Source organism: Phragmites australis, chromosome 7 (assembly GCF_958298935.1).
Source record: "Phragmites australis chromosome 7, lpPhrAust1.1, whole genome shotgun sequence".
Taxonomy (NCBI): Eukaryota; Viridiplantae; Streptophyta; class Magnoliopsida; order Poales; family Poaceae; genus Phragmites; species Phragmites australis.
Window position 1 is genome coordinate 5,346,500 of NC_084927.1, and position 27,700 is coordinate 5,374,199.

Sequence of the window (27,700 nt, forward strand, 5' to 3'; positions counted from 1 at the left end):
TATATTATTTTGGTTAAGTATTCCAAAAAGCACCAAATTAAATTATAAATTAATCCATGCAATAAATTGAGCATATGCATTTAGCCAAAATAATATATTTGAATATATACGTACATGTATATATATACATATATGTATATAAATTTTGAGATTCAAATCAAGGAAATATATATATATGTATGAGTCAAGGAATCTTTCAAATCAAATTCAAATATATTTCAGCTGAATTTTAACCAAATTCAAATATGAGAGGAATCTCAAAATGTATATGACTTTTTGAGGGTTTTACAACAAAACAACTTTTGAAGGGAATCTCAAAATGAGAGCGACTATTAGAAAGGTTTTTGCATTTTTTCCGTTCATAAATACGAGATGTATTTCGACTAACCATGTTCGAGGTTTGACCAACAGTTATTCTAATAATATAAGGGTATGTGACACAAAGTTAATATCGTTGGATACTTTCTTATTGTGATTTTATAAAAGCTTGTCTGTTGACAGCCAAAGTGCGTCCTCTTCTCCGATTAGACTTGTCGATTGAGGTGGAAGCAGTTGTCCCTCCGAAGAAGCAAACACCAGAATAGTAAAAGGTGCCTTGGTCTTGTCTCCTTCCCCTTGCTCGCTCGACAATGTTCGACCCCATCGTCCTCGCATCCGCGGCGGCGACATGGCTGCTCAACAAGCTGCTGGACCGCCTCTCCAGCGCCGCCATTAACGCGCTGCTGAGCTCAGAGGGCCTCGACAGGGAGGTCGCGCTCCTGAGGGACGCGCTGCGCCGCGCCAACCTCGTCCTCGGCGCCGTGCCCGCCGGAGCCGCCGCCGGGGTCAGGATCGGGAACGAGCAGCTGGTGGTGCAGATCAACCAGGTGCAGCGGCTGGCGGCCGACTTGGCCAAGCACCTCGACGAGCTCGAGTACTACGACATCAAGGAAAAGGTACATTCCCTTCCGTTATACGACACCCCCTTGCCGGCCGAAGCCGCCGGTGCCCCCTCCTCTCTCTCTCTCTCTCTCTCTCTCTCGCTCTCTCGCTCTCTCTCTCTCTCTCTCTCTGCCTGCTTGTCTTGCTGTCCGCCGGCGAATCGGGGCAAGAACGGCCGGAACAGAGGAAGAAAGAATCCCCCCGCCCCCGACCGCCGCAAACGAGCTCGGCGCGGCCTCCCTCCCCTCCCCCTCCCCCTCCTTTCTCCCCCTCCTCCTTCTTCCCTTTCCCCGATCTGGTGGTTGAGGACCTGCGGATCGGCGCGCTGTCGACCGGATCTGTGCCGGGACGGCCGGATCTGCTGCCCTCTGCCGCGTTTCCTCGCGACGGCGGCCTAATTCCGCGGTTTCCTCATGGTTGGCGGCGGGGATTCGCGGCGTGCTTCGGCTTTTGGGGCTCGCGACGTTGAGGCTCCGCGAGCGCTGCTCATCGGTGTTCGGGCTGGCGGCCGCGGGTCTCCACACGATGGTGGCCTATCCTTGTCGTTCCAAGTGGTGGCAGCCCCGCTTTGGCGTCGGCCTGGCGGGATCGCCCTGCTTCCGGCAGCTTATTCGGCGGCCGCTTCGCGTGCTCCAAAGGTTTGTCGTTCCAAGTGCTATGCAGCCGGCTGGGCTCCGCGCGGTCATCGGGTTGCACGTGGTATCATGCTCGGCGGTGACAGGGTTCCTTGCGACGGCTGCGGGATCTGCGTGGTGTGCCGCGCCTCTTGTTATGGTCGGCCACGTTGTGGCCGTGGTGCTCGTCGCGGGTGTCCTTTCGGCCTCACGGTGTTCGCCTGTCTCGGCCTCCTGGTCGATTGGGCTCCTCCCCTTGCCGGTTTGTCCTCTACTCCCTTCGGTTCTGGCCTGTGGGAAGACCAGTCGTCGGTGGTGGCCTTGTGGACAGCGCATGCGCAAGGTGTCGGCCGCAGCTGCGTGGGCGGTAGCGTCGGCGACTACTCAGTTGCGTGGACGGTTTGCGGATGCGTGGTGGATGGGGTGCAGGGAGTTACGGGCGAAAGCTAGCCCGGCTGGTTGACCGGTGCTGACAACGGCCCTTGGGAAATTTGTCTATAGGACACCGATCAATTGTGACTTTGTCTGTGTCACGCTCCATAAGTTGAATTAGGCCACGGGGCACTGCGAATTCGTGTTTTTTGCCTCAGGACACTAGAGGACACTATACCAGGGGAGAAAGACCGTTATGCCCCTGGCTTCACACTTTTGGTATTTTTTTCTCCATGCATAGACCATAATTAATTCTCAAAATTTGTAGAGTGATGCACTGCTCTATTCCTCATACGTGTGATTTTTGTTAGATTTTTTACACAAATCTTGCAGAATGAACCCAAGGGCAAAATGGTCTTTCCCCTGCTCTAGCGTTCTGGAGGCAAAAACCACAAATTCACAGTGTCCCGTGGCCTAATTTGCATCAAAACCAAATTCGAAACTAGGGAAAAACCCAAATTGGTCAACATCTACCACTTGTACACTCATAAAGGGGAGATATCAAGTGCGATTGCAGCATTAGGTGCAATCATGAAATCACTTCTGGTTTGGCACACGCAGCACATCCAACACTACAGTTTGCATGCCACATTTCAGATCAACTAGGTGTAGCATTTTTCTGGTTTGGAACGATTTCCTTGTGCCCTCGAACATTAATTTCCATGTGCATAATGTTTCTTTTGTGCTCTGTAAAATATAAATTCTATTTTCTCATTATGATCCGGCTTCATCTTTTTGTTTTTTGGTAAATTCTATTGGTAGCAAGGAGTTTTGATTCTTGCACTTTACATTTATGATGAGCAGGTTAAAAAGAAGAATCAGAAGAGCAGCAACCCATTTTGTTAAGTTAGCCTTTGTGGAATAGTCCACTGGCTATGGGAGTTGGAGATATCGATTGCGTTGAAACAACCGATTTGCATCGAAGTGATGCAAATGGAGTGACACCTTCCTTAAGGATGCATCAGTTGTTTCAAACCTGTTTTGTGAGGTTTCACAATTGGAATACCTAAGGTTGGCCCTTGCGGGGTTGAGGTAGAGATTTTGGTTGAATCGTGTTATGTTTCTGATATCGCTTAGCTAAACCTGCCATCCTTGACATGGGAATTCATTTGCTTTGAAGCTTGAAGTCAAGAATATACTTGGGTTGTAGGAGTATTGGCGTTGTCAGGGGTTTGTTGAATAGTCTATGACCTATAACATCATGATAGGATGCTAAATTGGCTTGTCACCATTGAAGCATTATCAATTGAACCTAGTGAGTTTTGCTCGTTGAGTGAATGTTGAAATTTAAGGTCGTCTGAACTTTTCCTGACCTAATAATCAAAGGTATTGTTTGGGCTTGTCGTGGTATTTTATTGACAGATTTTTAATGTGATTCATTCTAGAGCTTTGTTTCTTAATGGCTCTTGTGGAGTGAATGAAGTTAAAGAAGTAATTGACTAATTTCTGATGTGAGAGTTTTGGATTTCTGTTGGTGACCCAGTTTTCTCTAAGAATGGAGATTTGACTGAGAGATGCCTGAGTGGGTTTACATGTTGGAAGTTTGTCTCTATTGGGAGTAAGTCTATCCAAACCCTGGTTCAAGGGAAGAGTGTTGTAAAAGTGGAGTTCATTCCGGAATTTAAGTGCTGAGATTAGAGTTATGTTTGGAAGCTAAGGGTTGCTCCCCTGTTTAAAGGAGTGTAGTGAAAGAGGATGAACTATTGGGGTGTATCTTTGTAGTTTTGTTGCTGTTCAGGAGAGGGTATGCCTTCTAAGGATCTGGAGAGAAGCATTGTATGCTAACGCTCAACCCGTTGACGGTAAACTAGTGTTGCAAATGGTGTTTTCTAAACTAAATTCGCAAAATAACTAAATTGGAGTTGGATTAACAGGGTTAAGTTTGTAGAAGTCATATTTTTCAACCCTCTCCATGAGCTTTCCGCAGTGATCATCTTGTCGGTTGGATTAACCGATGTCTTTCCAACTTTTGAGGAGGATGTTTTTTGCATGCAATTTTACTTTGAAGAAGTTGTGGTGTAGTTACCGATAGTATGACTGGCCTGGGAATGTGAGCAACATGTGAAGTTCTTTAGTATGCCAGTTTGGCATTAATCTGAACGTACCGGTCAACACAGTTTATCTATTGGTTCAACTACCTCTGGATGGAAGTGTTCTGGTATTCAAGTTGGAAAGTGCAAGTCTAAACTTGTTTAGAAGGATTGAATTAGGCAGGTGATTGTATTCTCCTGATCACCCCTTCTAGACTTGGTGATATATCGGGATGAGAATGACCAACTAGAGGTTTATATTCCTATTGGGGTTTTTGACCCGAGTCGGTGGAGTTAGCCAAACAATATTTTTGGTGTGATTGCATCCACCAAAAAGGATGTTTCTGGGCAACTAATGCCTTGGTTTTAGAACTAGTTGAAGAGAGTGTCTCATAATTGGCTGGTATAGTATTAGCAGAAATGTTGTGTGTTCTTGGATTCGTTTTCCCTTTTAAGAGTGCGAAGGCAACGAAATGGTAAAGACCGTCCAATGTAACAGAGATTCGGAGTTTTCTTGGATTCGCTGGCCATTACCGACATTTTATACAAGGTTCTTCTTTTATTGCAAAGCCTATGATTAGACTTACCGAGAAGTGTGTTCCATTTGTATGGACTGATGAATGTGAGACCAATTTCCAAACTTTGAAGAATAAGTCAGTGAACGCTCCCATTGTGGCTTTGCCCGAGAGTGGCAAGCATTTCGTAGTCTACACCGATATTTTCCGAATTGGACTTGACTGTGTGCTTATGCAAGGCGGTCAAATAATTGCATATGCTTCCAGACAATTGAAAACTCATGAACAGAATTATCCCACTCATGACTTAGAATTAGCTGCAATGGTTTTTGCTTTGAAGAGTTGGAGGCATTACCTGTATGGCGAGTCATGTGATATTTTCACTGATCATAAGAGTCTTAAGTACATTTTCACTCAAAGAGATCTGAATTTGAGACAACGAAGATGGTTAGAATTAATCAAAGACTATGATCTGACAATTCAGTATCATCCAGGGAAAACGAATGTGGTAGCAGATGCTTTTAACAGAACAGGTGTTCCTAAAACAATAATGTCTATATTGTTGGATTTGAGCCGAATGATGATTTCTTTTTGTTTTACTAGTACGATACAGAAGGAGACTCAAATGTTTATTTAGTTTGCTATACCTGAGTGTATTCATGAAGCTCAACAATATGATCGTCTTCTTTTAGAAGTTCGAAAGAGGACTTCGATGAAAAAAATTCAAAAGAATTTACCATTGATGAGAATGGCGCAATACACTTCAAAGGACGTCTTTGTGTACCACAAAAGGCAGATGTGAAAATGAATATCTTGAGAGAGTCCCACTGGACTCCTTATACAATTCATCCGGGTGGAACCAAAATGTATCGAGACCTAAAACTAAATTTTTGGTGGAAAAGGATGAAAGTGGATATTGCTAAGTATGTTGCATCTTGTGGTGTCTGCCAACAAGTAAAGGCTGAACATAAAAGACCGGCAGGATTAATGCAATCCTTAGAAATCCCAGAATGGAAATGGGAACATATCACTATAGACTTCGTTGTTGGGTTGCCCCGTTCACCTCGAGGCAGAGATGCTATTTGGGTTGTCGTGGATAGGCTTACTAAATCCGCACATTTCATCCCAATGAAGACAACCAGTTCGGCACATGATTTGGCTCCCTTGTATATCAAGGAAATAGTGAGGTTGCATGGTGTGCCAAAATCGATCATTTCAGATCGAGATTCCAAATTTGTATCCCAGTTTTAGCAGAGTTTGCTTATAATAATAGCTATCAAGCTAGTATTCGGATGGCTCCCTTTGAGGCCTTGTATGGCCGAAGGTGTGTTTCCCCTTTGTGTTGGGATTCCGTTGGAGAGAGATCACTACTTGGTCTAGATTTGGTTCAGCAAACATCAGAAAAGGTACACCAAATACGTCAGAACCTGTTGGTTGCTCAAAGTCGACAGAAGAGCTATGCAAATATCCGAAGATGAGACCTAGAATTTTCAGTTGGTGATTATGTTCTTTTCAGAGTTTCGCCAACCAAATGTGTTGTACGTTTTGATATCTCTGGAAAGCTTAACCTGAGGTACATTGGCTCATTTCTAATCACAGCCCGAGTAGGCAGTTTGGCGTACCGTCTTGATTTACCAGACTCAATGAGTGAGTATATAATGTCTTCCATGTTTCTATGCTAAGAAAATATCCGAGAGACCCTGAGCATAAAATTGATGTTGAATCAATCACGATAGAGAAAAGACCTGACCGTAAAGTGCCACCCAGTACGTATTCTGGATTCCTCAGAGCGAGTTATGAGAAGGAGAACTATCAAGTTTGTGAGAGTCCTTTGGACAAATCAATCAGAATGAGAAGCAACTTGGAAACTTGAAGAACAAATGCGTAAGAAGTATCCTGAGCTCTTTGAGACTGGTGAGTCATAAGTTTTGAAATATTTTACCTCCATTCTATAGTTGCCTTGGAAGCGGCAGAATTCAGGGACGAATTCCTTTAAGGGGGAAGAATGTAATACCGATTTTTTTTTTGAGAGGAAAAATAAGGAGTTTTGACCAAAATTTTGACTTTTTATCTATTGCTCGTATGGACGATCGGAGACCGTGGTTGCGTTCATCTTGTCGAGACAAACCCATTTTGATACTCACATGTCCGTTCCGGGCACTTTGTGACCCGTAGCAAGCCCAATAAATTTAGACCGTTTGTTGTTTTAAAAATAAAAAAAAATAAAAAAGAGGATAAGTGTCGGATGGATCGGCCCTCAACCCGATCCATCCAGACTCTTCACGTGCTCGTGTTTTCTCTCTCTCTCCCTCTCTCTCTCTCTCTCTCTGTCTCTCTCTCTCTCCTGCGTGCTGCACCGTCCCCGCCGCCTCTGCGCCGCCGTATGCCTGCGAGCCGGGCGTCGCCGTCGCGCCGTGCGCTGCCGTCCGCCGCGTAGGCCGCTTGATGTCGCCGGGTGCTGCGTCGCCGGCCGCCGTCGCCTCCGCCTGACCGGCCGCGCCTCGTCGCTACGCTGCGCGCCTGCGCCGTCGTCGCCGCTGCGTGCGCGCGCCGCTGTCGTGCGCCGTCACCAGCTGTCGTGCGCCGCCGCCGGCCGCCGCGCTCTCTCTCTCTCTCTCTCTCTCTGTGTGTGTTTAGACTGGGAACCGCAGAAGCAAGCCAGCAGCAAGAGCCGGCCGAGCGGGAGAGAAGCCAGGAAGAAGAAGCCAAGAGAGAGAAAGGAAGAAGGAGAAAAGAAAAGAAAAGAAAGGAGAAGAAGAAGAAAAAGAAAAAGAGAAAAAGGAAAAAAGGGAAGAAAAAAAAGGAAGAAAAAAGAGAGTTGGAAATTTTGTAATTTTGTCGGATTCGTCGTCAACCCTTCGAAGGTGATTCCTCGGTAATTCCTGGACGTTTATGGTTGAATCGAATCAATCAATTCCTGTCGTATCATTTCATGTGATCAATAGTCTGACTCGTTTCGATAATCATTATTGGTTCGAAGATACGACATCCGAGTCGAAGTATTCTTTTCGTTCATCGGAGCGAAGTCTAATTAGTGAGAATTTTTGGCTCGACTCTGAATTGGAAATAGTGTATCATTTCATGTGATACAGTTTTCTGTTCAGTTTTCCGAAATACAGGCGTATCTGCGACGTTTCAGGCGTAGGGGTGACGCTTCATATTTTATGTGTTTTAGTGCTAATAATATACCTGTACAGGTGGTACTATTTCCGGACGTTCTTGATCGAAATTTCTTCGTCGCTTTTGGTAAAAGACAAGTAACGTAGGGGTGTAATTCAATGCTATGTTTATAGTCATGTCTTACTTCTTTCACAGATAAAATTGAAATATCTGATATTTTTTTCAATTTATTCATATGATGAATGATGTCGCATTTGACGAATTAAATCAATGTTATTTCATTGATTTTGAGTATATCGTTGATGTTATGAGCTAGTAGTGGTGATACTCATGGAAAATAATCATCAAAAGAAAATAAGAATTGACATCGATTCACATGCATACATATGCATTTATGCACTTCATATGGTGATAAAGGCCGATCAATGCTATCGTGCGTAATTCATACCGGTATATGGAGTTGCATGAGAGGTTGGCATCGTCCAGCGCAAAACTCTCAAATGGAGTTGTATCATGGCATTCATACATTTATTATAATATATACAGAATCTGAAAGGGGTTAGTGCCATGATATATGGGAGACCGTATTGGAGTTTGTTGTTGTGTTTTCACTGACAGGTGAATCAAGATTGTTATGGCTTAAAACTCATATGTTTTGGCTTTTCGTGGTGAGAAAAATATTTGTATCTGAAATAGTCTTTAATCTAGTGAGATATGTTTATATTCATAGCCGTTACTTGCTGAGCTTGTCTCACCCCTGTTAAATCTTTTACAGGTATGTTTAGATGTTGACGTGCATTTTGGGGATGGATCTTGGTAGTTGCACGCTCTACCTCATCACAATGTTGATAACTCAACCGGTGTTTAGAAGTTGTATTTTTGGTGGTCTGTCGTTTGTTTTGTATATGATGTGGTAAGACGCTGGTAGCGTCATGAAGATTGCTATATATGTTGGTTATATCTTATATTGTCTGTCTGTGATCTTTTTTTTTTTGTCAGTTATACCGTCCTATAGAGGAAATGCTACCAAAATTTTTCATATTCGAATAAAATATGTTTAGTTGTAAAGTAGGGTGTTACATTAGTTCCGTTGCCCTGTGGAGACTTTGGAAACTAAGGACCAATTTTATATTTTCAGAAAGGAATTTGGAAAGCGGTCCCAGCAATGGTCAAAAGTTTAAAGGTGCTTTGCCACAAGAAAAATTCATCGACCTTCAAGAGTGTTGTAAGCAAGCTGGAAGTTTTGACAAGGCGGCATGGAAGAATACTGATATGAACATGTATGTCAGTCAGTACAGTGAACTGGGAGTCAGAATGGACGCTGCAGGCGTGTGACCAAGCTCCGGATGAGTTTGGAGATGATATCTCGATGTAATGGGCTAGAGAGAGTGCGACAGTTTCTTCATGTAGTATGTGGAATAGTTTTTGCCTTATGTGCTGTGAATGTGAACACTCTGCTATGAGTGCTTGTGCCTCCCGACTGGGAGCGAAATTTGGGCTGTAAAACAATATTTGGTGGTCCGGCTTAATAAAATTTGAGACCAGGGTGCGAGCTCTTGAGCTCTAGAAAAATTAAGAAGAATAAAACATCAAAGTAAGATTGTGGTCACGGATTTGAAAACAATAATTTCCGAGTTTTTGCCCGAACAATATCAATCAATGCAAAGATATAAAATTCAAAAACTTCTTTGTGTATGTGGAAAAGATTAGCTGGAATATGAAGATTGACCTAGCTAATTATTCCTCATCGGTTCTACCAATACGTAAATATATTTTTCGAACTATAAGCATCGCTCGGTACACTGCGTTTAGCTCCTCGCTGCAACCGAAGATTTCCATGTCCTTTGAGGAAGTGATCAAGTGAGACGTCCACAATTGCCTAAATCTAGTCCCGAGTGATGTAAGAGATTGAAGTTCCGCAGGCAATGACTGGAGATGCTCAAAGCCCTCCAGCGCAATATATCTCAAGGAGGTGAGAGAAGTAGCAGCCCTTTCACATGGTTATCCATCAAGATATCCACAGATATATGGCATATTTGTTTCAGTTGCAAATTCTGAAAAACGGCTTGTAGATTGTAAAAAGTTTTTAGATTGTGGATTCTAAAAGAAATTGATGGCTAATTCAGTAAAATGAACTTTCACAATCTGTGAAAAGCTAAGGAAAACCAGCTTCTTGGATTCCCACGATCCAACAAACGGATTGTAAAAAGTTATGTTAAGAAACTGTCTGTTTATTTCAGCTTTAGATTGTAAAAGATGAAAGCTACAATTCAAAACCAAAACAAGACCATACATATATCGAGCACCACGACCCCCATCAATAAATAGTGTTTTCAGAGAAGTTAACTGGCTGTATATGGGCACACAAAGGACACCAATGTCATTAGTATAGAGCTCTTGAAGTGGTAGAGAGAAGTGCTCACTTTTGGTTTCTGCAGCCGCTAAGCCTGGGGAGCTTTTTACTCGCAAATAGTCAAGACTAGTGAGGAATTTCAGACCTTCCCATGATGCCAAACCAGGGCAGTCTTCAATGCTGAGTTTACCAAAGAGTATGGGGATTGTGTGATGCTTCTCCTAAAACCATTATATATAGCAGACTGAGGCAATCTTCTATGACAATTCTCTCCAGAGATACAGAATTTCTGGCAACTTCTTGCTCGAACCTTAAGCATCTCCTCTGCACCAGGCATCTATAGCCATCCCCCACCATGGCGCAAGCGCACCTGGCCGCCACTCCCTTTGTCGGTCCACCCCGTCCCCTTCCTGCGGCAACCCAGCTGTGCCATTAGCGCCGATGTCCCCTTTACACGAGGATCCACCCTTCCGGTGGTGTGCGGCGGCACGCCCGCTGGTAGTACTGCCAAGGCCAAGCACTGCTTGCGCTTGCTCCACAGGTTACCAGTGACTAGTCCAAGAAACACAATCACAAATACTGTAGACTGTAGGAATACAACGGACAAGTAGCAGTTGCATCTTTTGTCGCCTCAACTGATAATTATTATGGTACAAATATAGTCTCCTCATCGGTCAAATAGAGCCAGTTAGGCAACTGCACTTAGCCATGCAATGTGATCCAGATTTCTGCCACAGCAGCAATGGACGGATCAAGCACCCACGCAACCCTAGCTCGAACTGAAACTACCTCCATCCAGCGTGCTGATGAGCATACTCAGCAACAACTTTGCGCGCAACATGCCATGTCCTCGCAATTTCTTGCAGTGACACGGGCTCAGGTAGACCCTGGAGCAATATGCCAAACTTTGACTACGCAGAAGCACTCAAAGCAGCATGTTACAGACAATTTGAGACAGGATGAGCTTCTGCAAATTCTTAGGGAAAAAAGCACGCATACTGAAGCAAATATGAACCAAGTAACTGATATGAAACCAAATATTTGTTCCTTTGTGCGTATATAAAGCTAAGTTACATGGAAACTACTATGGTAAAATACAGTACATCACTTCACATACCATTGAATAAACATTTGGATTATGAGAATCCATTGAATTAGCAATAACGACAGTTCTCCTCTAAAAGACATGGCGACCATAAATAGACAGTGAGGATGCAAATGCAATCAACTTAGACCACAAAGTACAAATTATGCATTCCACAGTGACAGTACAAGCTCCCTTAACACGGTACCTCCATCAAGCAGCTGTTTCTCCCTCCCCGTTCCCTAAAATCAGGGCATGAGTGTCACCATCACCCGTAACGAACAAATTTACCAGAGATAATGTTGTAATGTAGAACAAAATATAATGCCTCCAAATATCCGACTATTGTAGAAGCAATTACATAGACAGTGCATAAAAATTGTAAGATTGGATTTGCTGCGTATGATACCTGGGCTGGGGGGATTCTGATTTGGAACCGCTTGAGCATTATTACGGTTATGTAGTATCTCAAAGGACAGCATTTTCAGAGCAATCTTCCTCATATAATCATACTGAGAAAAACAAAAGAGAAGGGTTTAAGCAGTGGTTTGTACTGACACATATATGTAGGTGCAAGTTGGATCAATGAATAATATCTTGCTACCAGTATGTCCTGGTGTGATTAGCACAGTTGAACAAGGATTTTTTCTCTTTTATCCTCATGTTAAGGGAGTCACGATGTTTGAGCCAAGATAAATGATTGTATAATATTGCATATCCACAATAGTCTTGCATATATTACTTACTTTCCAAAAGGAGGAGAGGGAGAAAGAGGGGAGAGGGGGTGTGGCGGCTTAAGATAGGGAGTTTAAACCTCCTCTTATTTACTTCTTGATTAACAATGAGCTGTTGGCTTCATATTCTGGACTCTCTAGACTAGTATCTAACATAAATAGATGGACCGAGGCAGGAAAGCCTGCCTTAGCAGAGAGAGAAAGGGAGGAGATGGGTGGTGCTGACCGCGGCGCTGGCGACAAACGACGGCGAGGCGGCAGTCTAAGCTCAGCCCAACATCAACAACTCTAAGTGAAAGTTCCATTTGGGTAGGTGGCAGCGATGGGGCATGATGGAAAGGTAGTTGACGACGAGTAATGGCAGTGGCGATGGGTTGGTCGACAGCAAGAAGCGAGCCGACGACAGGGAATAGGGAGAAGGGCACGCGCTCGAGCATCAACGGGCTGTGGGGAAGCTTACCGTGGCTCTAACATGTGCGGAGAGGAGTTTCAGCGGTAGATGTGATGGCGAGATGGACGAGGCCGCGGCCAGAGTCGAGGATGGAAAAAGACGGATCACACGTGATTCCAACAGGGAAACAACGGCGATGGCTAGGGAAGCGGTGGAGGGCGTACAGACGATCCTCCTTTGAGTTCCTCACAGCAGGCCTCGTCGGTGTCTGAGTGCAAATCAAGTGTGAGGGTGATGATTCGGAGGCAGAACAGAGAAGATCAAGCCGGGATGTGGCCATTTGGTACTGGAGAGAGACCTAGGGATGACAAGTGGATCCAGATCAGCTCACTTGTCAGTGAGAAGTGAGGGGGGGGGGGTAAAAGATACCACGTGTGCAAAGTAGCCGGCTTGGACTCTACGTGTGCAAAACTAGTCAGCTTGGGCTCCACGTGTGCAACACTGTTGGGGAAACCACACGTGGGCAACACCGACCAGGAAAACCCACTCTAGGTGGGACTATTTAAACGGCATTAAAAAGGTAATCAATCCTTTCTTTTCATCTTTTATCAAATCTTCCTCTTCCTGATTGACTCAATCAGGGAATCCTTTATTCTGGCCCGCTTCAAGATATGATGACTAAACAAAAAATCTCAACCTTGGGGTTGCATTCAACTTTACATGTCTATGGGGCTTTGACTATGGTGGCTCCTCCTTTGACCCCAGGCGTACCGTACCTGAGACAACCCTTTCCTCACCCGAGAATTGTATTTCAATTGCTTAAAAGGAGAAGTCCAAAAAGTACATGGGACAATTTAGAAAGTTTTTTTTTAGTTCAAAGGGTTATTTAGACCAAACCCCGCAGTTCAGGGGTGAATTAGACATTTTCCTAAATAGATAACCTACCAATCTAGAACTTTCTAACTCGATTAAGGATAAGGCTGGTGGGGGTGGCTGGAAGCGTAGGCAGTAGCGTTTGGCTGCCCTAAGCCAGCACACGCTCCATGCTAGCTTTCAGGCAGCAATCATAGCTCTATGGGGGGGGGGCTTGAGCAATAACATATCCTCCCTATAGGACCGAGAAAGGCGACTAGAGGAACGGTGAATAGAAGCCTCACCAATTTCTTGGATGACATCTTAATCTTTCACCCAATACGCCTCAAAACAACAAGCGAAAACATATCACAATGAAATTCTCCAAAGAACACATGGCTTACATGGATGGAATTGAACCCTAGGTTCCATAGAACACTATTCCAAGAGTCATAGCCATAAAACTTACAATTTGAACCAAAAACACTTAGATCTAGGCACCGGGTGAAGAATTCTCTAAGTTGATAGATCTAGAAACAAGGGATGGTTCAAGACAAACTTGTATGAGATTCTTATACCTCTAGCAACAAGAAGAATGTCTCCAGCACGATGAAAAATTTCAGCTCTCCAACAAAAACGAAAATCACAACAAAAACCGACGAATTTGCAAACAAAAGGAGCCAAGAGAGAGAAACTAGAAGAAGATGAACACAAGCACAAGAGAAAACATAATCTTCATTTCTTACAGAGGAATACCCTATTTTTTGAAGATTCCAAAGTATTTTCGCATACAAAGTTCTCACCTAACACATAGACTAAGCACTCATCTTTCTCATTTCTATTTTCCTAGATTTTCAAAATACCCCTCTCTTTCAATACACTCGTACCTACCACCGAGGATATTTTTGTTCAACTTTTTCTTCGTCCATCGAACAACCGTGACGCATTCATAACTTAGCTTCGTCTCGATGCAAACTTCGCGATGATGCCAAGTGTACTTCCAACTTTCTCATGGTTTTAAGGTTAAACTGTGAAACCGCCTTGCACGCTTCTCAAAGCGTGACTCACCACCACTTTCTTACACCTTAAGCAAGCCACCCGATGTTGACACGTGTACTCCGTCTTACGATCTCGACCGCCGGCAAGTCTCTCCTACTCCCGATCCATCGGGTCGTCTTGTCACATGCACTGGCATTCCTTTCACTTGACTTTGTCAATACGCCGTCTTCATCCACCTTCTCAACCTTTACTTGCTCTCCACGTGTATAGCTAGGATCACCCTTGACTCCGCTCGGCCTCCTTGATCGTCAGGCATCAAGCATCCCGCTTAGCCTAAGTCATCTCGCCATCGACCATCAAGTTGTATCTATCACCTACATATGACAAGCACAAAAGTTTTCCCAACTCCATCTCCAATTAGTCATAATCAAAATTCTCAGTTGAAAACTCATCACTTAAAAATCGTGAACACCAGATGATTCGGTGTACACTCCTTCTAAGTATCGAACCATCCGGCGTGTGAAAAACCTTTCTTCACTGAGCCGAGAGAAAATCTCCTAGAAAAAGCTCTGGTGAAACCTCTGGTGTACACAATTTCAAGCGCCAGACCATCCGACGTGAACATTTGAACTTCAACTTCTAGAACGTTCTAGACAAGCATTCGACGATCCTCCGGTCTGCACAACTACAAGCACCGGACCATCCGGCATGTGGAGCACTTGAACTTCAACTTCTGAAACGTTCTGGACAAGCATTCGACGATCCTCCGGTGTGCACAACTGCCCATCACCGGACCATCCGACGTTCAACTTCATTTTGGCACCAAGAAACACATCTTCTGGAAAATACTCCGACGTGCACACCTCGCTAACACCGGACCATTCGGTGAAGTCTTCGATTTTATCTTCTGAGTCAAAATCTCCAGTGTGGATTTCTTCTGAACACCGGACCATCCGGTGTTTACAATTTTCCTAACTCAGAGACAAAAACTCCAACCCCCATTTTTCTCTAACTCCGGTTAGTCATAATCATAATTATGCATTGTAATACATAGATATGCTCATGCAAATCAAACTCAACTCAACTTAAACCTTGTCGATGACTCATCACAAGTAGACGACACATATCCACTTGGTTTCCCATCCCATTTGTGACTCCAGCTTGTTCTCAAGCTGAAAGTGGAGGTCTTGGTTATCATTGTTCCATGTCACATCTCAGAGAAGTCCTCCAACAACATCCTAGCACCTGATCAATGTGTTGAATTCCATAAGGATGACATATCATAAGGATCCCAAGCGCGCTGTCGAGGTGAAGCTTGAAATGGTAGGCAAGCTACCGACGAAGCTGTATGATGAAATGTCGAGCCGTCGGACGGATAGCGCCATTGGTTACCATGGCGTGTCTGGTGCTATGATGAAGTGACATCAGATGTTGATGTCGTGCATGGAATGGGCCTCACAAAGGAAAGGCATAGCAAAAAGGTCCGAAGACACCCAACTAGGTCCAAGATTTGACCCCGAAAGCACATACACATTCACCGAGAGGAGAAATGTGTGGTGCATTGCAGGATGTGGCTCCAACTGATCGTAGTTGTGCCTATATATCAGCCTAGAGTGCGCATTGTGAAACGGAATGCCAAGAGTGGAGAAGACGTACCAAAGAACTCCGAAGATGCACACGAACTCATAGTACGGCTCCCCAGCTTAGCAGGCAAGCCAGGACGGGTGAAGAAGAGCAACAACAACGACAAGAGACCAGCAGAGATGTTGTGGCGTTGGCAAGTAAGGGCGAGAGAATAGGGAGGTTAGTACTCTTCTTCTATACTTCTTGATGAATAATTAGCCTTGTCCTAATATTTCTAGCCAGGGACTCCCTTACAGATTCATTCCACACTCTTCCAGACTTATAGATAATGCCTAATGTATACAAATAAACTACCAATCTAGGACTCTCTAACTTAATGCACAAGACATATAATTAAGGATAAGGCCAGTGAACTAGCTGGTAGTGTAGGCAGCAGTGTGCGATTGCCCTAAGCCAGCCGCACGCCCCACAGCAGCCTGCTGGCAGCAGCCCTAGCCAGGTCTGCTGCCCCACACAGCCCATAGGTGTTTGGGCCATAACATTTGCGGATTTTGATTCCCCATAAGTGGAAGTGCTAGCTTCGCCTGTAGAAGCTACCTGGCTGGTTGCTGCAGTATACATCCTCTCTTCAAATCGCACAGCCATATTTTGAATCTCAACCAGAGAGAGCCCCCCTTCCTCTGGCACTGGCAGATACCTCCTCAAAGTCTCCGTTCTACACATAATGCAACATGTTATATCTTAAATTGTATTTAATAATTTCTGTAAAACGGATAAGCCAGGTGTCCAGGTGACCAATTTATGTACAGAAATATTGTATTAGCATACAAGAGCCAGAAGTTGGCAAGGAATTATTAGATGGCTATAAAACTCCACACATCCATATGGCTGAACAGACCCAGCTAACGGGACAGCACAAACTAAAATGAACATAAAATGGCGGTCATAAAAATGATGCAATAAATAAATGGAGAAAACGAGACATATTTTCATTGAAAAAGGTCCATTTTACTCTCTCCAACAATCAACTTTATTTGATTGACCACCCAAAAAAAAACAACCGACTTATTTTACTCCCCCGAACTATTTAAACTAGATCAACTCACTCCCTAATGAAATTAGTCTTTTTTGTTTCTCTCAGTAAAAGTTGAGTATTATTTGAACTTAAAACTCAACTTTTACAGAGGGAAACAAGAAAAAAAATACAAATTTCATTAGGGGGTGAATCAATCTAGTGTAAAAAGTTGGGAGGAGTAAATTGAGTCAATTTGGGAGGTTAAACAAACAAAGTCAATTGTTGGGAGAGTAAAATGGACTTTCTCCATTTTCATTTGATCAAGTTAAGAGTTATTGGATGTCGGTTGTCACCGTGTGCGGAAGATCTTTTAGATTCCCACTGCATTGGTAAAAATCCATGGACCCCCATAAAAAATGAATGCAAGTATTTCATCTCTGTATTATGTGTACCTTTATGTTTATGCATGTTCCAGATACAATTTTGTATCCCTTAGCAAATGAACTGATGGTTCGTGCTGCTGATTTTGGAACTCATTTAAGCAGTTGGGTAGATTCGAGAGACAATTTTATGATCAAGACAGGCTTGTACCAGACATGGATGGGATGGGATGCATATGTAATATAATTGTACTGTACCCCTATGTTGAGGTTTAATGGGTGAACGATTTGTGAGAAAATAGGGAAAATTAATAAACAATACAGGCAAGGAAAAGATGTACTAGAGGTAGTAGCATATTAAGAATCGGGGGTAAATTTTGAGGTAAGAATAATATATGTACTATCAATCGAGGCCTTTGTGTAGGGAGGATCGATCAACAAATAAAATTCGCAACGCGATCTGTCCATTTCACTCATCTAGAAAGGGAAACTCGAATCGAATCGTCAAGGGATCTTGATTGGGGATTAGAAGGGAAGGAAGAGGAAGAGACGTACATTTTATTGACGACCCTACCGCGCGCCGCGGGCCGGAGCTCGGAACGCCATTCGCCGCCGCCGCCGCCGCCGACAGGGTCAGCACCTTGGGCGCCGTTCGTGCTTCGCCTTACCAACCTAGCCGACAGGATTGGACTGGGTCGAGAGGATTTCCGCGCTTTGATCTTGGGCATGGTGGATGCACCTTCGCTCTAACAGAGGGAAGTGACGAAGGGATCCGCAGGGATCACGGACGAAGACTAGCTATAGCATAGACTTTACATGTGCTTGACAAACACTTATCTAACGCGAAGAGTCTTGGGATACGCGGATACGTATTAGGCCATGTTTTATTATTTCAGCATAAAAATAATAAAGTTATTTTTTTATTGTAAGTGATTCACACCCTACACATGAGAACCCTTCTATCACACATCTACAAATAGTATTGTTAAAAGTATATAAATTGTGAACATCACTATTTAAATCTTGGTAGGTAGAATCATACACTCATATCTCCACCATCATATAAAAAGTGATTCCTAATAATAAAATTATTTGGGTATACACTAGCTCAATTTAGTTCATATTAGAAATGACTTAACCAAAATTCTACGAGAATGTTGTAGTTATATGAGACTCGTTATGAAATTAGTGGTAGTTTGTTTATATGTGCGTAAAAAGTCGTTGCCCAAGACACCCAGATCCGGCGTTCATCTCCACTGCCACAAAATAATGGAATCAATCCCCGTAGATGTCAATGACGGCACCATCTCCTTTGCCTTCGACATACATACCCCACAAACCTCGTCTCCCTTGTCTCTCCCCTCTCGAGCAACAGAAATTGTCAAAGAGATTTTGCCTAACAAAGAAAAGGAACGTGAGGAAGCGTCACCGAAGCCAAGCATTACGGAAGAAGCAGAACACGCGAAGCCTACCTTAACGCCTGCCACAGAAAGAAACTCAAAAATGAGCTCAGGCTCGACATCATCCAAAGACTTCTCTAAGTCCAAGGCACGAACACCTGCGGCGGCATTAGCGAAGGGGCGTCGGGCCGGCTCACGGAAGAGAAAGTAATCAGCCGTGAGATCCACCGGTGCCCTCAGCGACATGAATGCCTCCTGCGATGAAAAAGTGAGAAACCAAATTAAAATTTGTCTTACTTTATATGTAATAAGTAATTGGTAAGGATATTGATTTAGTTTGATGATTTGTAGAATTACATAAAAATGTATATGTGTTATAATTATGATCATGACTAATCAAAGTTGTAGAGAAAATAAATTTGATATTTTTTTATCTCTGAGTCTAGAAAAATTTGCCTCACGATGATCTGGTGCTCGGAAAATTGACCACACCATATGGTCCGATATTCAGAGACTACACGTCAGAGCATTACAAACCAGATGTAAAAATTGAAGTGTATATCGGATGGTCTGGCGATGTGGTACTGAGCACGCCGAATTAATTTTTCCAGAGAGACTGTACAGCGTGTCTGAGATGATTTTATACACCGGATGATCCAGCAATGGAGGATATGAATGCGGAGAATTCATCAGAGCATTTCTTCCATAGAGGTTGCAAAATGGTATGTTTGGTAGGTTGAACACGTCGGATGGTCCAGTGCTTAGCAGGAGTGTACAATGGATCATTCGGTGTTTACGATGTTGATGAGATGAGTTTTTCACTAAGGATTTTGATTTTGTCTAATGGGAGACGGAATTGGAGAAACGTGTGTGCTTGCCTCGTGTTATATAGCTGATAGATATAACTTAGCGGTCGATGACTGGATGACCGGGGCCAATCGGGGTGCTTGGTGCTGGACGATCGAGGAGGCTGGGCAGAATCAAAAGTGGTCCTAGCTATACACATGGAAATCAAGCAAAGCGTGAGGAGGAGGATGACATGTTGACAAAATCAAGCGAAAGGAATGCCGGTGCAAGTGACAAAGCAGCCCGAGGAATCGGGAGCGGGAGAGACATGTCGGTGATCAAGATCGTAAGACAGGGCACATGCGTCAACATCGGATCGCTTGCTTAAGGTGTAAACAAGTTACGGTAAGCCACGCTTTGAGAAGCATGCTAGGAGTTTTGCGGTTTGGCCTCAAACTATGGAAGGATGGAGTATACGTGGCATCATCGTGAAGCTTACGTCGAGAAGAAGCTAAGTCATGAAGGCGTTACAACCATTCGATGAACGAAGCAAAGATTGGACTAAAATGCCCCAGTGGTAGGTAGGAGTGTATTGAAAGAGAGGGGTATTTTGGGAACAAAAAAACTTAGGGGCTAAGGAAGCTCTCAAGACCTATAAATAGAGGGGTAGTGCTATGAGAGAGCCTTGAGCCAACCATTTGAGAGGCTTGTCCTAGGGTTTTAAAGGAGAGGGAGATAAGTGCTTAGCCTATGTATTAGGTGAGAGCTTTTTTGAGCAAAATACTTTGTAATATACCGAAAATAGGGCTAACATTTGCAATTAATGTAGATTATGGACCTATCAATTTGAAGAGTTTCTTCACCCGGTGTTCATATCATTGGATCTAAGTGTTCTTCCTTCGAGTTGCTATCTTTTCGTGGCTATGACTCTTGAAATGAGTGTCAATAGAACATAGGATTCATATACATCCATAAGTGTCATGCTTCCTTTTTATTTTCATTGCAACTTATTTCTCTTCGATTTTTGCTTCCGCTTGTCTGTTTTGAGTGTGTTGGGTGAGAAAATAGGAAAAGACCATCCGTTTCGAAAGAGATTGGTGAGGTGCCTATTCACCCCCCTCTAGTCGCCATTCTCATCATACAATTAGTATCAGAGCCAGTTTGATCACTTATTGATATTAAACGGCTTTGTGATCCGTAGGCGATAATGAAGAGATATGAGAAGATTCCACTCTTTGAAAGTTATGATTTTTCATACTGAAAGGTACTCATGTAGGCTTATCTCTTAAGCTAAGGAACTGCAATATGGGAGGTTATAGACTCCAACTGTGAGATCCCTACTGCTCCTACTTCTCAAATCCAAATTAAACAATATGAAGCTAACAACAAGGATAGAAATAAATTGTTCACCAGTCTGAATCGTAATGAGTTCGATAAAGTTCAACACCTTTGTACTGCTAAAGAAATTTAGACCACTCTTAGTGTCTTTTATGGGGGCACTACCCAGATCAATGCTAGGCATTAGAGCACAAACAATCATGAATATCAGATGTTTGTGCAAAGACCTGAAGAATCATTGGATGCTATGTTTTCTATGTTTGATGGAATTGTTAGCAATCTTAGATCCACTGGAGTTTTGCCTTAATCTGATCATAAGAGGGCGATTAATCTTTTCTATGCTCTTGACCATAGCATATGAGAAGTAAAGATCTATAGCATTGAGAAGTCATTCAGTTATAACACTTTGACTTGTGATGAACTTTTTAGCAAGCTGAAATCCACAGAAATAGTCAAGCGGTTAGAATAGGTCTAGGAAACCCCCTTGTCTTAGAATATGGCATTAGTTTCAGGACCTAGTGGTGGTAGTCAGGCTGGAGTTAGTTTTTCTTGTGCTAACCCTTCACCTAGTGGATTTGTTTTTTATTCCTTAGTTTCTATCACAGAGGAGCAGGTGGACGCATTTGAGGATAAAGACTTAGCATTGATTGTGAAAGAGTTTACCAACTTGATCGTGAAGAAGTTTACCAACTTCTACAACAACTGACGAGATCGGAGGAGAGGTGGTTCTCGTGCTTGTTATGAGTGTGGTGAAGTTGTAGAAGGTCACCACACTCATAACAAGCCATGAAGGAAGAATGCAACCATGACCACGCAAGCACAAGAAGAACAAGAAGCCCTTCTTCGAGAACCGCACCAAGATGGCCAAGAAGGTAGCCAAGGAGACATTTCGAGCTTTTGTGTTGGTGCTCGGAAACATCGGCACTTCCTCAAATGAAGATGAGAGGTCAGAGGAGGAGCAACCTATGAAGAATAAGAGGAAGAATAAGGACTTCATTGGCCTTTGCTTCATAGCGGACGACAATGACAGCGACTCTGGGCTTGATCCTTCTGAGCTATAACCTTCCTATGACTAGCTTTCTGTTTAGGTTGATACCTTGAATGATGCTCTTGTTAGCCATGATAGATTACTTAAGAAAGCGGTTCGTGAGTTGAAGGAGCTCAAGTCTAAGTTTGAGTGTGTGACAACAGAGTTTGTTGTGTTTAAGTCTAGGGTCAAGGATGGGGAGTATGATAGTTATCTTATAGTCATGAGTGAGCTTACTAAGCTTCAGATTTTGCATACTCAAATCGACAGTCGGCTTGAAACTACTAAGAATAAGCTCCTTGAGAAAGAGTCTAGATCTAATCTCTTAGGCACTTGCAAAAATTGTCCTTTACTCACAAAGGATGTTGAGGTGAAAATCAAGCGCATTAAGGAGTTAGAGGATTGGAGAGTGCTGAGTGTTCTAAGGATGTACAACTGAACTATTCCACCTGCATAATCTTTAAGGACAAACTCAGCTGGATTAGATGGCATGTTCAGAAGCTCATGGCTGAGAATGAGTACCCCCTTTCTCTTGTGGAGAAGTGCTCAGAAGGTAAAGGAAAAATGGATTTGATCTTGGCCAAGACTAAGATGTGTGCAGATAAGGCAGGACTAGCTCTAGGGTGTTGTGTTTTGAGAGAATGGCCTACAATGGGCCAAGTAAGACTGTTTTCACCACATCCACTACCCTTGAGAGTGAGAAATCCAAAATTAATGCCACACAGTCCATGCTAGAAAAGAAAAATCCCACACCACAAATCAAGAAGAGAGCTTCCAAAGATACATACCAAGAGAGCTCCTTAGCCTAAGATGAAAACTCCTATGATATAACCTAGAGTGACCAACATGCAAGTTCCTGAGAGATGCTTTGTTTGCACCTACTGCCAGAGAGAGGGTCACTTGGAAGATTTTTGTTTTCACCATAAGAGAAATGAGCGGTGTGAGTGGGAGTGGAGCACTTAAGACATATACTGCCCTTCTTTTGGTGTACATGAGGCTTTTCCTCACTCTTACTGGTGAGTTTCAGACGCTCTGCAGTTCTCTTCTAGAGGCGGTGCCCGGCATAGGTCATACCATAGTTCATATGGTTTTGATGCGCACGATAGAGGCTTTGAGTCACAACGCTTTATCGGACCACATTTCTCTCATAGTGGTACTCACCTTTAGCATGCTAGGACTATTTCACATACACCTGTTTTCACCCGTTCATCTCAAGTGACTCGGAGCTAGATCCCCAATAAGTTCCTTACTTACCCCAGCACTGAATTCTTGAGCTCTTCTTACTTGAGGTAGGTGGCAGGTGGAAACCTGGAGAACAAGTGGCTCATTGACTCCGATTGTTCAAGCCATATGACTGGAGATACATCATGATTCTCTAGACTCACTCTAACGAAGTGACATGAGTACATCACTTTTGGGGATGACAAAAAGGGAAGAGTGAAGACCAAAAGAATGGTAAAGGTAAATGAGAGTTTTACTCTTAAAGATATGGCTTTGGTAGAGCATCTGGGATACAATTTGGTTTCTGTATCTCAGTTGTTGGATGAGAACTTGGAAGTGCAGCTTAAGCGTGACGCTTCCCAAGTTCTTGATTCCTCAGGCACTTTGATTTGTCGGATTTCCCAAGTTAGGAGAGTTTTTGGAGCCAATTTTTCTGAGTCTTGTGACATCCTTATGTGTGTTGAACATCCTGGGTACACATAAGCTACATCTGATTTTGTTCATTAAAACCGGGTGTGACAGAGGTGGTATCAGAGCTATATTAACTGTAGGACGTAAGCCTAGATAGAATGGTCGTACCATAAGGTCATATTTTAAAAGCCTATTTGAAAAACCCATCCCCATGCTTTTCTAACCCCTCAGTTTCTCTCTCTACTTACTTCAATCTATTGAGCAAAATGAATTTCCAACACTTCCCTCCCTCCTTTTCAAAACTTTTAGTTGTTGAACCATCACAATTACTCCGGTTGAGAAATATGCACTTGAAGATCTCATTCGACGCTTCTACCTCGTATGAAGATTCTGATCATGAAGTTGATGACTCTTCGCTACAAGGAAGCATCGTCGACCACAACATTGAAGACATGAAGATATACCTTTGCGTTGCTCCCAGATTTAGTTCTTTGAGTTATAAGAAGATTTTCCCTAATCTTCGTAAACGTTAGAGCAATATTAGTAGTGCGTGCTTGTGTTGTGTGCCTTGTCTGATTTGTATTTTCTGTTTGAATGTTGGTATGCGTTGTGGGATGCTTTAGCATCTGGTAACAGCGGTATTCCTTATATATCTCTATAGTTAATAGTATAGATGGGTTTTCTCCTTCTAGTCCCTTATCTTCTTGCCCCACCCTTCTACCTCAACGCCGATTAGATGGTGAACACAAAGAAAGATCAGCTTGGTAAAGGTATCAACAACAACAGTAGCAACATCCAGTAGATGCCACCTCAATTCAACAAGGAACAGTTTTTTGGAGACACAGACTCAGATCCTTCAAGGCATGGCTCAGAATATGGAAAGTCTACTACAGATTGTTAAAGCTCTGGGCGGAGAAGACGAGCGTGGAAAGCAAGGCAATAACAAAGAAGAGGAAGAAAGCCTTCGAAGACCATCAAGCAAACAACAGTTCTCAGCTACGTTCCACTCCTGAACAAAGCACTTTGTTCTATCAACCAAGAAGTTTTACAGGTCGAGGGAAATTTTGCAGAGTACCCCTACAAGGAAGGTGTGTTTTTGCTGTGAAGAAGAAAGACGTTATGCCAATCGATGCCCCTTGGGGATCCTTGTACCTGAGGATAACAAGGTGTGTGTCCACTGTGAAGAACCTACATGCTGGGTCAAAAGATGTCCCATGAAGCACCCCTCACGGAACTGGATCAACCCAAACCCCATATGAAGATCTCAGTTCAACATTCAGACTGTCATGACTTTCAAGTTGTAACGCAAGATAGCCAAGATCGATGAGATCCCATCAAGCTCATAGAAGCTCAATCGGCGCAAAAAAAAAAGAGTGATATATTCCATGTCAAAGGCTACATGCTTGTCTACTTCTCATGAACTGGAAATGTAAGTCAGAGAAGTTCGCTCCTTTTTAAGAGATTAGTCTTCCTAGCTAATCTCTTTATTCTCGAACCTAAAGACAGATATTGGAAACGGCTAGTCAGCAAAGGTAATGCGGTAATAAAGTGTGCTAAAGAAAGGACAGTACCCAGAAGCTGCACTCCTACCACAAAAGTAATTACTAAGAACAAGTACTCTTTCCTCGGAATTAGGATATGTCTTACTCAATCTTCAAGGATAAGAAGGTCTGTCAAGGTCAATCAACAGATGAGAAGATCATTAAAAATAATAATAATAAAGAAAACTTATTAGGAGTACTAAAACTGTGGAATTCTCAGGAATCAGAAATCACTAAGATGTATCATGATCTCAAGGATTGTTATCGGTAGTATGAAAACAAGAGTGGTGTAGCAAAGTATATGGTCCTATATAACATATGTCAAAAAAGTTAGAATAGTACATCAGAGACAACTACAACCATTGAAGATACCATGAATAGAATATTCGAGAAAATCCAACATACTCATGATAATCAATCAAGATTTGTCGAGACAGTTGTGAAAGCCGTCAAAAGCAAAGTGAGCAGAGTATGTTAGGGCAATGAGATTAACACTGAGAAGAAAAAGCAATTTGGAAAGCGAGAAGAAAACTGAAAGATCAAGATCCCTTATCTCATTTTGGATCTACCCGAATCTTGAGGGCGAGATTCCTTTAAGGAGGGTAGATTTGTAACACCCTGATTTTTAGAATTTATAACTTTTTAAATTTTTCCAAGATTATTGAATAGCTTCACCAGTAGCATAGGTTTAAAACCTATGTTCTTAATCAATCTATCAAAATAGGTTATTATTTTGTGTGCATTGCATGCTGAGTTTTGTTAAAGCCAGGTAAATGCATTAGAGTTCTTTTTTTCTCTCTCTCTTTGGTGTTTTGAGTGAAATAGGTTTTGAAAAGGTTTTACAAAACTCAATAGTGAATAAGTTAAGGGTCTTAATTGTTGAAATTCAAAATCTTTGAATTCATCATCTATTCAATCCTTGATCATACCTGATCCTTCTCTAGTTCAATTCAAATCGTATTTAAATCATGTTTAAAACCAATCTCTCCTCTTTGTCAAATTCTATCCAAATCCAAATTCAAATTTCTTATCTACTATTTTTCTTGTTCAACCTCAATTTTCATTTCTCTTAAATTCACTCCAAGCTCAATTCAAATTCAAACTTAATTCAAATTTCTCTACAAAAGTTGCTTTCTAAACCTTAGATACAACTAAAGTGTCTTTGGGCTTAATCTTGCTCAAGTCCAAACTCTTAGCCACGTCATCTAGAAGGCCCAACACAAAGTATTCACAAAATCTGTAAATTTTCACGGAGTTCTGGATAGCCTCATCTTACCATGAAGTTTCGGAGTTCAAAACGGCCTCAAATACAAATCTTGACAATAAAGAAGTTGTAGGTCTCGTCGAGAGCTTCAATTTGAATCGATGGAAGTCCCATTTTAGACAATGGGGCTAGAAGTTATGGCCCCCGAAATCAGTACTGTGCAGATAAGTCTGAGTTCAAATAGTTTATCATGTGGTGCATTTTTGAAAATCAAGATGACATTTTCAGAAGTTCCAATGAATACCACAGTTGTAGATCTTTTCAAGTACTAAAATTTAGAGTCTAGAAACGTCTAATTTGCAGTCCGAACGATGGAGATATTATCCTCGGAATGGAGAGCTGCGAAAAAGGAAATCTTGACTGACTCGAACTCGAACCCGATTCGTGCTTGGCTTGGAGTCCACCTCAACCAGCCACCCTTAGCCCTAGAAATATGAGTTGCAGGCTCTCTCCTATCCCTATTCCATGCCCGCAAGCCCTATACGCCACTGCTTCCCTATCCATGTGCCACCGTTCGCCAGAGTCACCACCACCGCCGCCCGTGATGCACTACGTCGTCGTTTCTACGTATTCTCCTTCCTCGACCATAGAAGCAAGGTGAGGACCCCTTCTTCTCCTCCTTTACTATTGTTTTACCATCATACTAAGTCCCTAGCTTAGCTCTAGCCCCGTCCAAAACCCGATCTACACCGCCACGGTCGTCGCCGTCACGGACAACTGCACTGTAGCCGATTGGCATCGATATTCCTGGCTAACCAGAGGTCAAATCGACAAGAACATTCACCAGTGCATGTCCCATGATGTTCCCCATGCCCTCACCAACCAGGTTGGCCAGTAGAGCATCCAAACCACCGGAATCAAGGTCGACCTACCCGCTGTTCGGTTTCTGGATGCGTTCTACACGTGCACCAGATTTGCTTTTGCATTCCCTGTCAATCCGAAAGCCGTATGGATGCACCAACCATGTCATGACGTGTCACATCGAGTCTTCTATGTGCCATAGGAGCCCATCCCTGTTTGTGCAGCGACACGACTGGAACACGATTGCCAACCATAACATGTCATAATTGTCACCCATCTCATCTCTATTGATCGTTCTTCCTCTTAGGGAATGATCTACCAAAACTATGTCGTAGAATTGTGTTCCCAGGAAATATGGATGTCTCTGTTCAAACGGTTTCTCAAATTTCATAGCCAATCTCTGGGAATATGAGCATCTTTGTTGCTGCATCTGTTAGCAATCACCACCAAACCTAGTAGCAGTCTTTACTGTTTTGCTGCTACCTCGGATGATCCCTTCCAAAACTGACCCTACCGAGTTAGTCTTTCCGCGTTCTACGATATGCTTCCCTCATTTCACTGAAACACCACTGAAGCCCAACATCGATGTCAATGGCCACATGCCTGATCGCCATCTCCGACAAAACCCGAACCACCGCCGCTACACAGAGTCACCGGTAGTATCCTTAACCTAGAAGCGCAACATCTGGCCATTTGATCCATCATGGGTGGTCGATACTAGATCTTAGCGTATCCTTTCTTTAATCCAAGACGGTACTTGCATAGCATGCCAAGTCAGCACCACATCATTCTCCTTAGCCTAGTTAGCGAAGTCTGGTCTACCCTACACTTCTTAAATCCTGTGCAATGATGTTGTCAAGTCTGACGCAATGATTGTGCAATAAAGC

At 43.1% G+C, this 27,700-nt stretch overlaps 2 protein-coding genes across 6 annotated transcripts; one reads left to right on the forward strand and one right to left on the reverse strand.

Moving 5' to 3' along the window:
• The first annotated feature begins 519 nt into the window (after window positions 1–519).
• Window positions 520–9,238, forward strand: LOC133923913 (uncharacterized). Of its 5 annotated transcripts, none has more exons than XR_009910686.1 (3): window positions 520–935; window positions 8,408–8,545; window positions 8,771–9,238. XR_009910686.1 is itself a non-coding variant. In XM_062369222.1 (2 exons), exons 1-2 carry the CDS (start codon window positions 630–632, stop codon window positions 8,906–8,908), a joined length of 444 nt encoding a protein of 147 aa, XP_062225206.1. In that variant the 5' UTR covers window positions 520–629; the 3' UTR covers window positions 8,909–9,238. The 5 variants fall into 5 exon arrangements, 3 of the variants coding, with proteins under 3 accessions (XP_062225206.1, XP_062225207.1, XP_062225208.1); XR_009910687.1 differs by lacking the exon at window positions 520–935 and adding an exon at window positions 7,308–8,300; XM_062369222.1 differs by lacking the exon at window positions 8,408–8,545.
• Window positions 9,239–10,995: 1,757 nt separating this feature from the next.
• LOC133923914 (mediator of RNA polymerase II transcription subunit 15a-like) lies at window positions 10,996–17,831 on the reverse strand. The gene is made up of 4 exons (XM_062369226.1): window positions 17,580–17,831; window positions 16,227–16,344; window positions 11,479–11,581; window positions 10,996–11,311 (listed from the first exon to the last, which is right to left on the reverse strand). The coding sequence occupies exons 1-4, from the start codon at window positions 17,750–17,752 to the stop codon at window positions 11,283–11,285; spliced, it is 423 nt and encodes a 140-aa protein (XP_062225210.1). The 5' UTR covers window positions 17,753–17,831; the 3' UTR covers window positions 10,996–11,282.
• Between the last annotated feature and the right edge of the window lie 9,869 nt (window positions 17,832–27,700).

Coding starts and splice junctions, on each gene's coding strand:
- LOC133923914 (XM_062369226.1), bottom strand. CDS start 17,752: ATGCCCAAGATCAAAGCGCGGAAATCCTCTCGACCCAGTCCAATCCTG. Junction 11,582..16,226: donor ATACTGCAGCAACCAGCCAG/GTAGCTTCTACA, acceptor TGTTTTTCTCAG/TATGATTATATGAGGAAGAT. Junction 11,312..11,478: donor TCAGAATCCCCCCAGCCCAG/GTATCATACGCA, acceptor CCCTGATTTTAG/GGAACGGGGAGGGAGAAACA.
- LOC133923913 (XM_062369222.1), top strand. CDS start 630: ATGTTCGACCCCATCGTCCTCGCATCCGCGGCGGCGACATGGCTGCTC. Junction 936..8,770: donor ACTACGACATCAAGGAAAAG/GTACATTCCCTT, acceptor TTATATTTTCAG/AAAGGAATTTGGAAAGCGGT.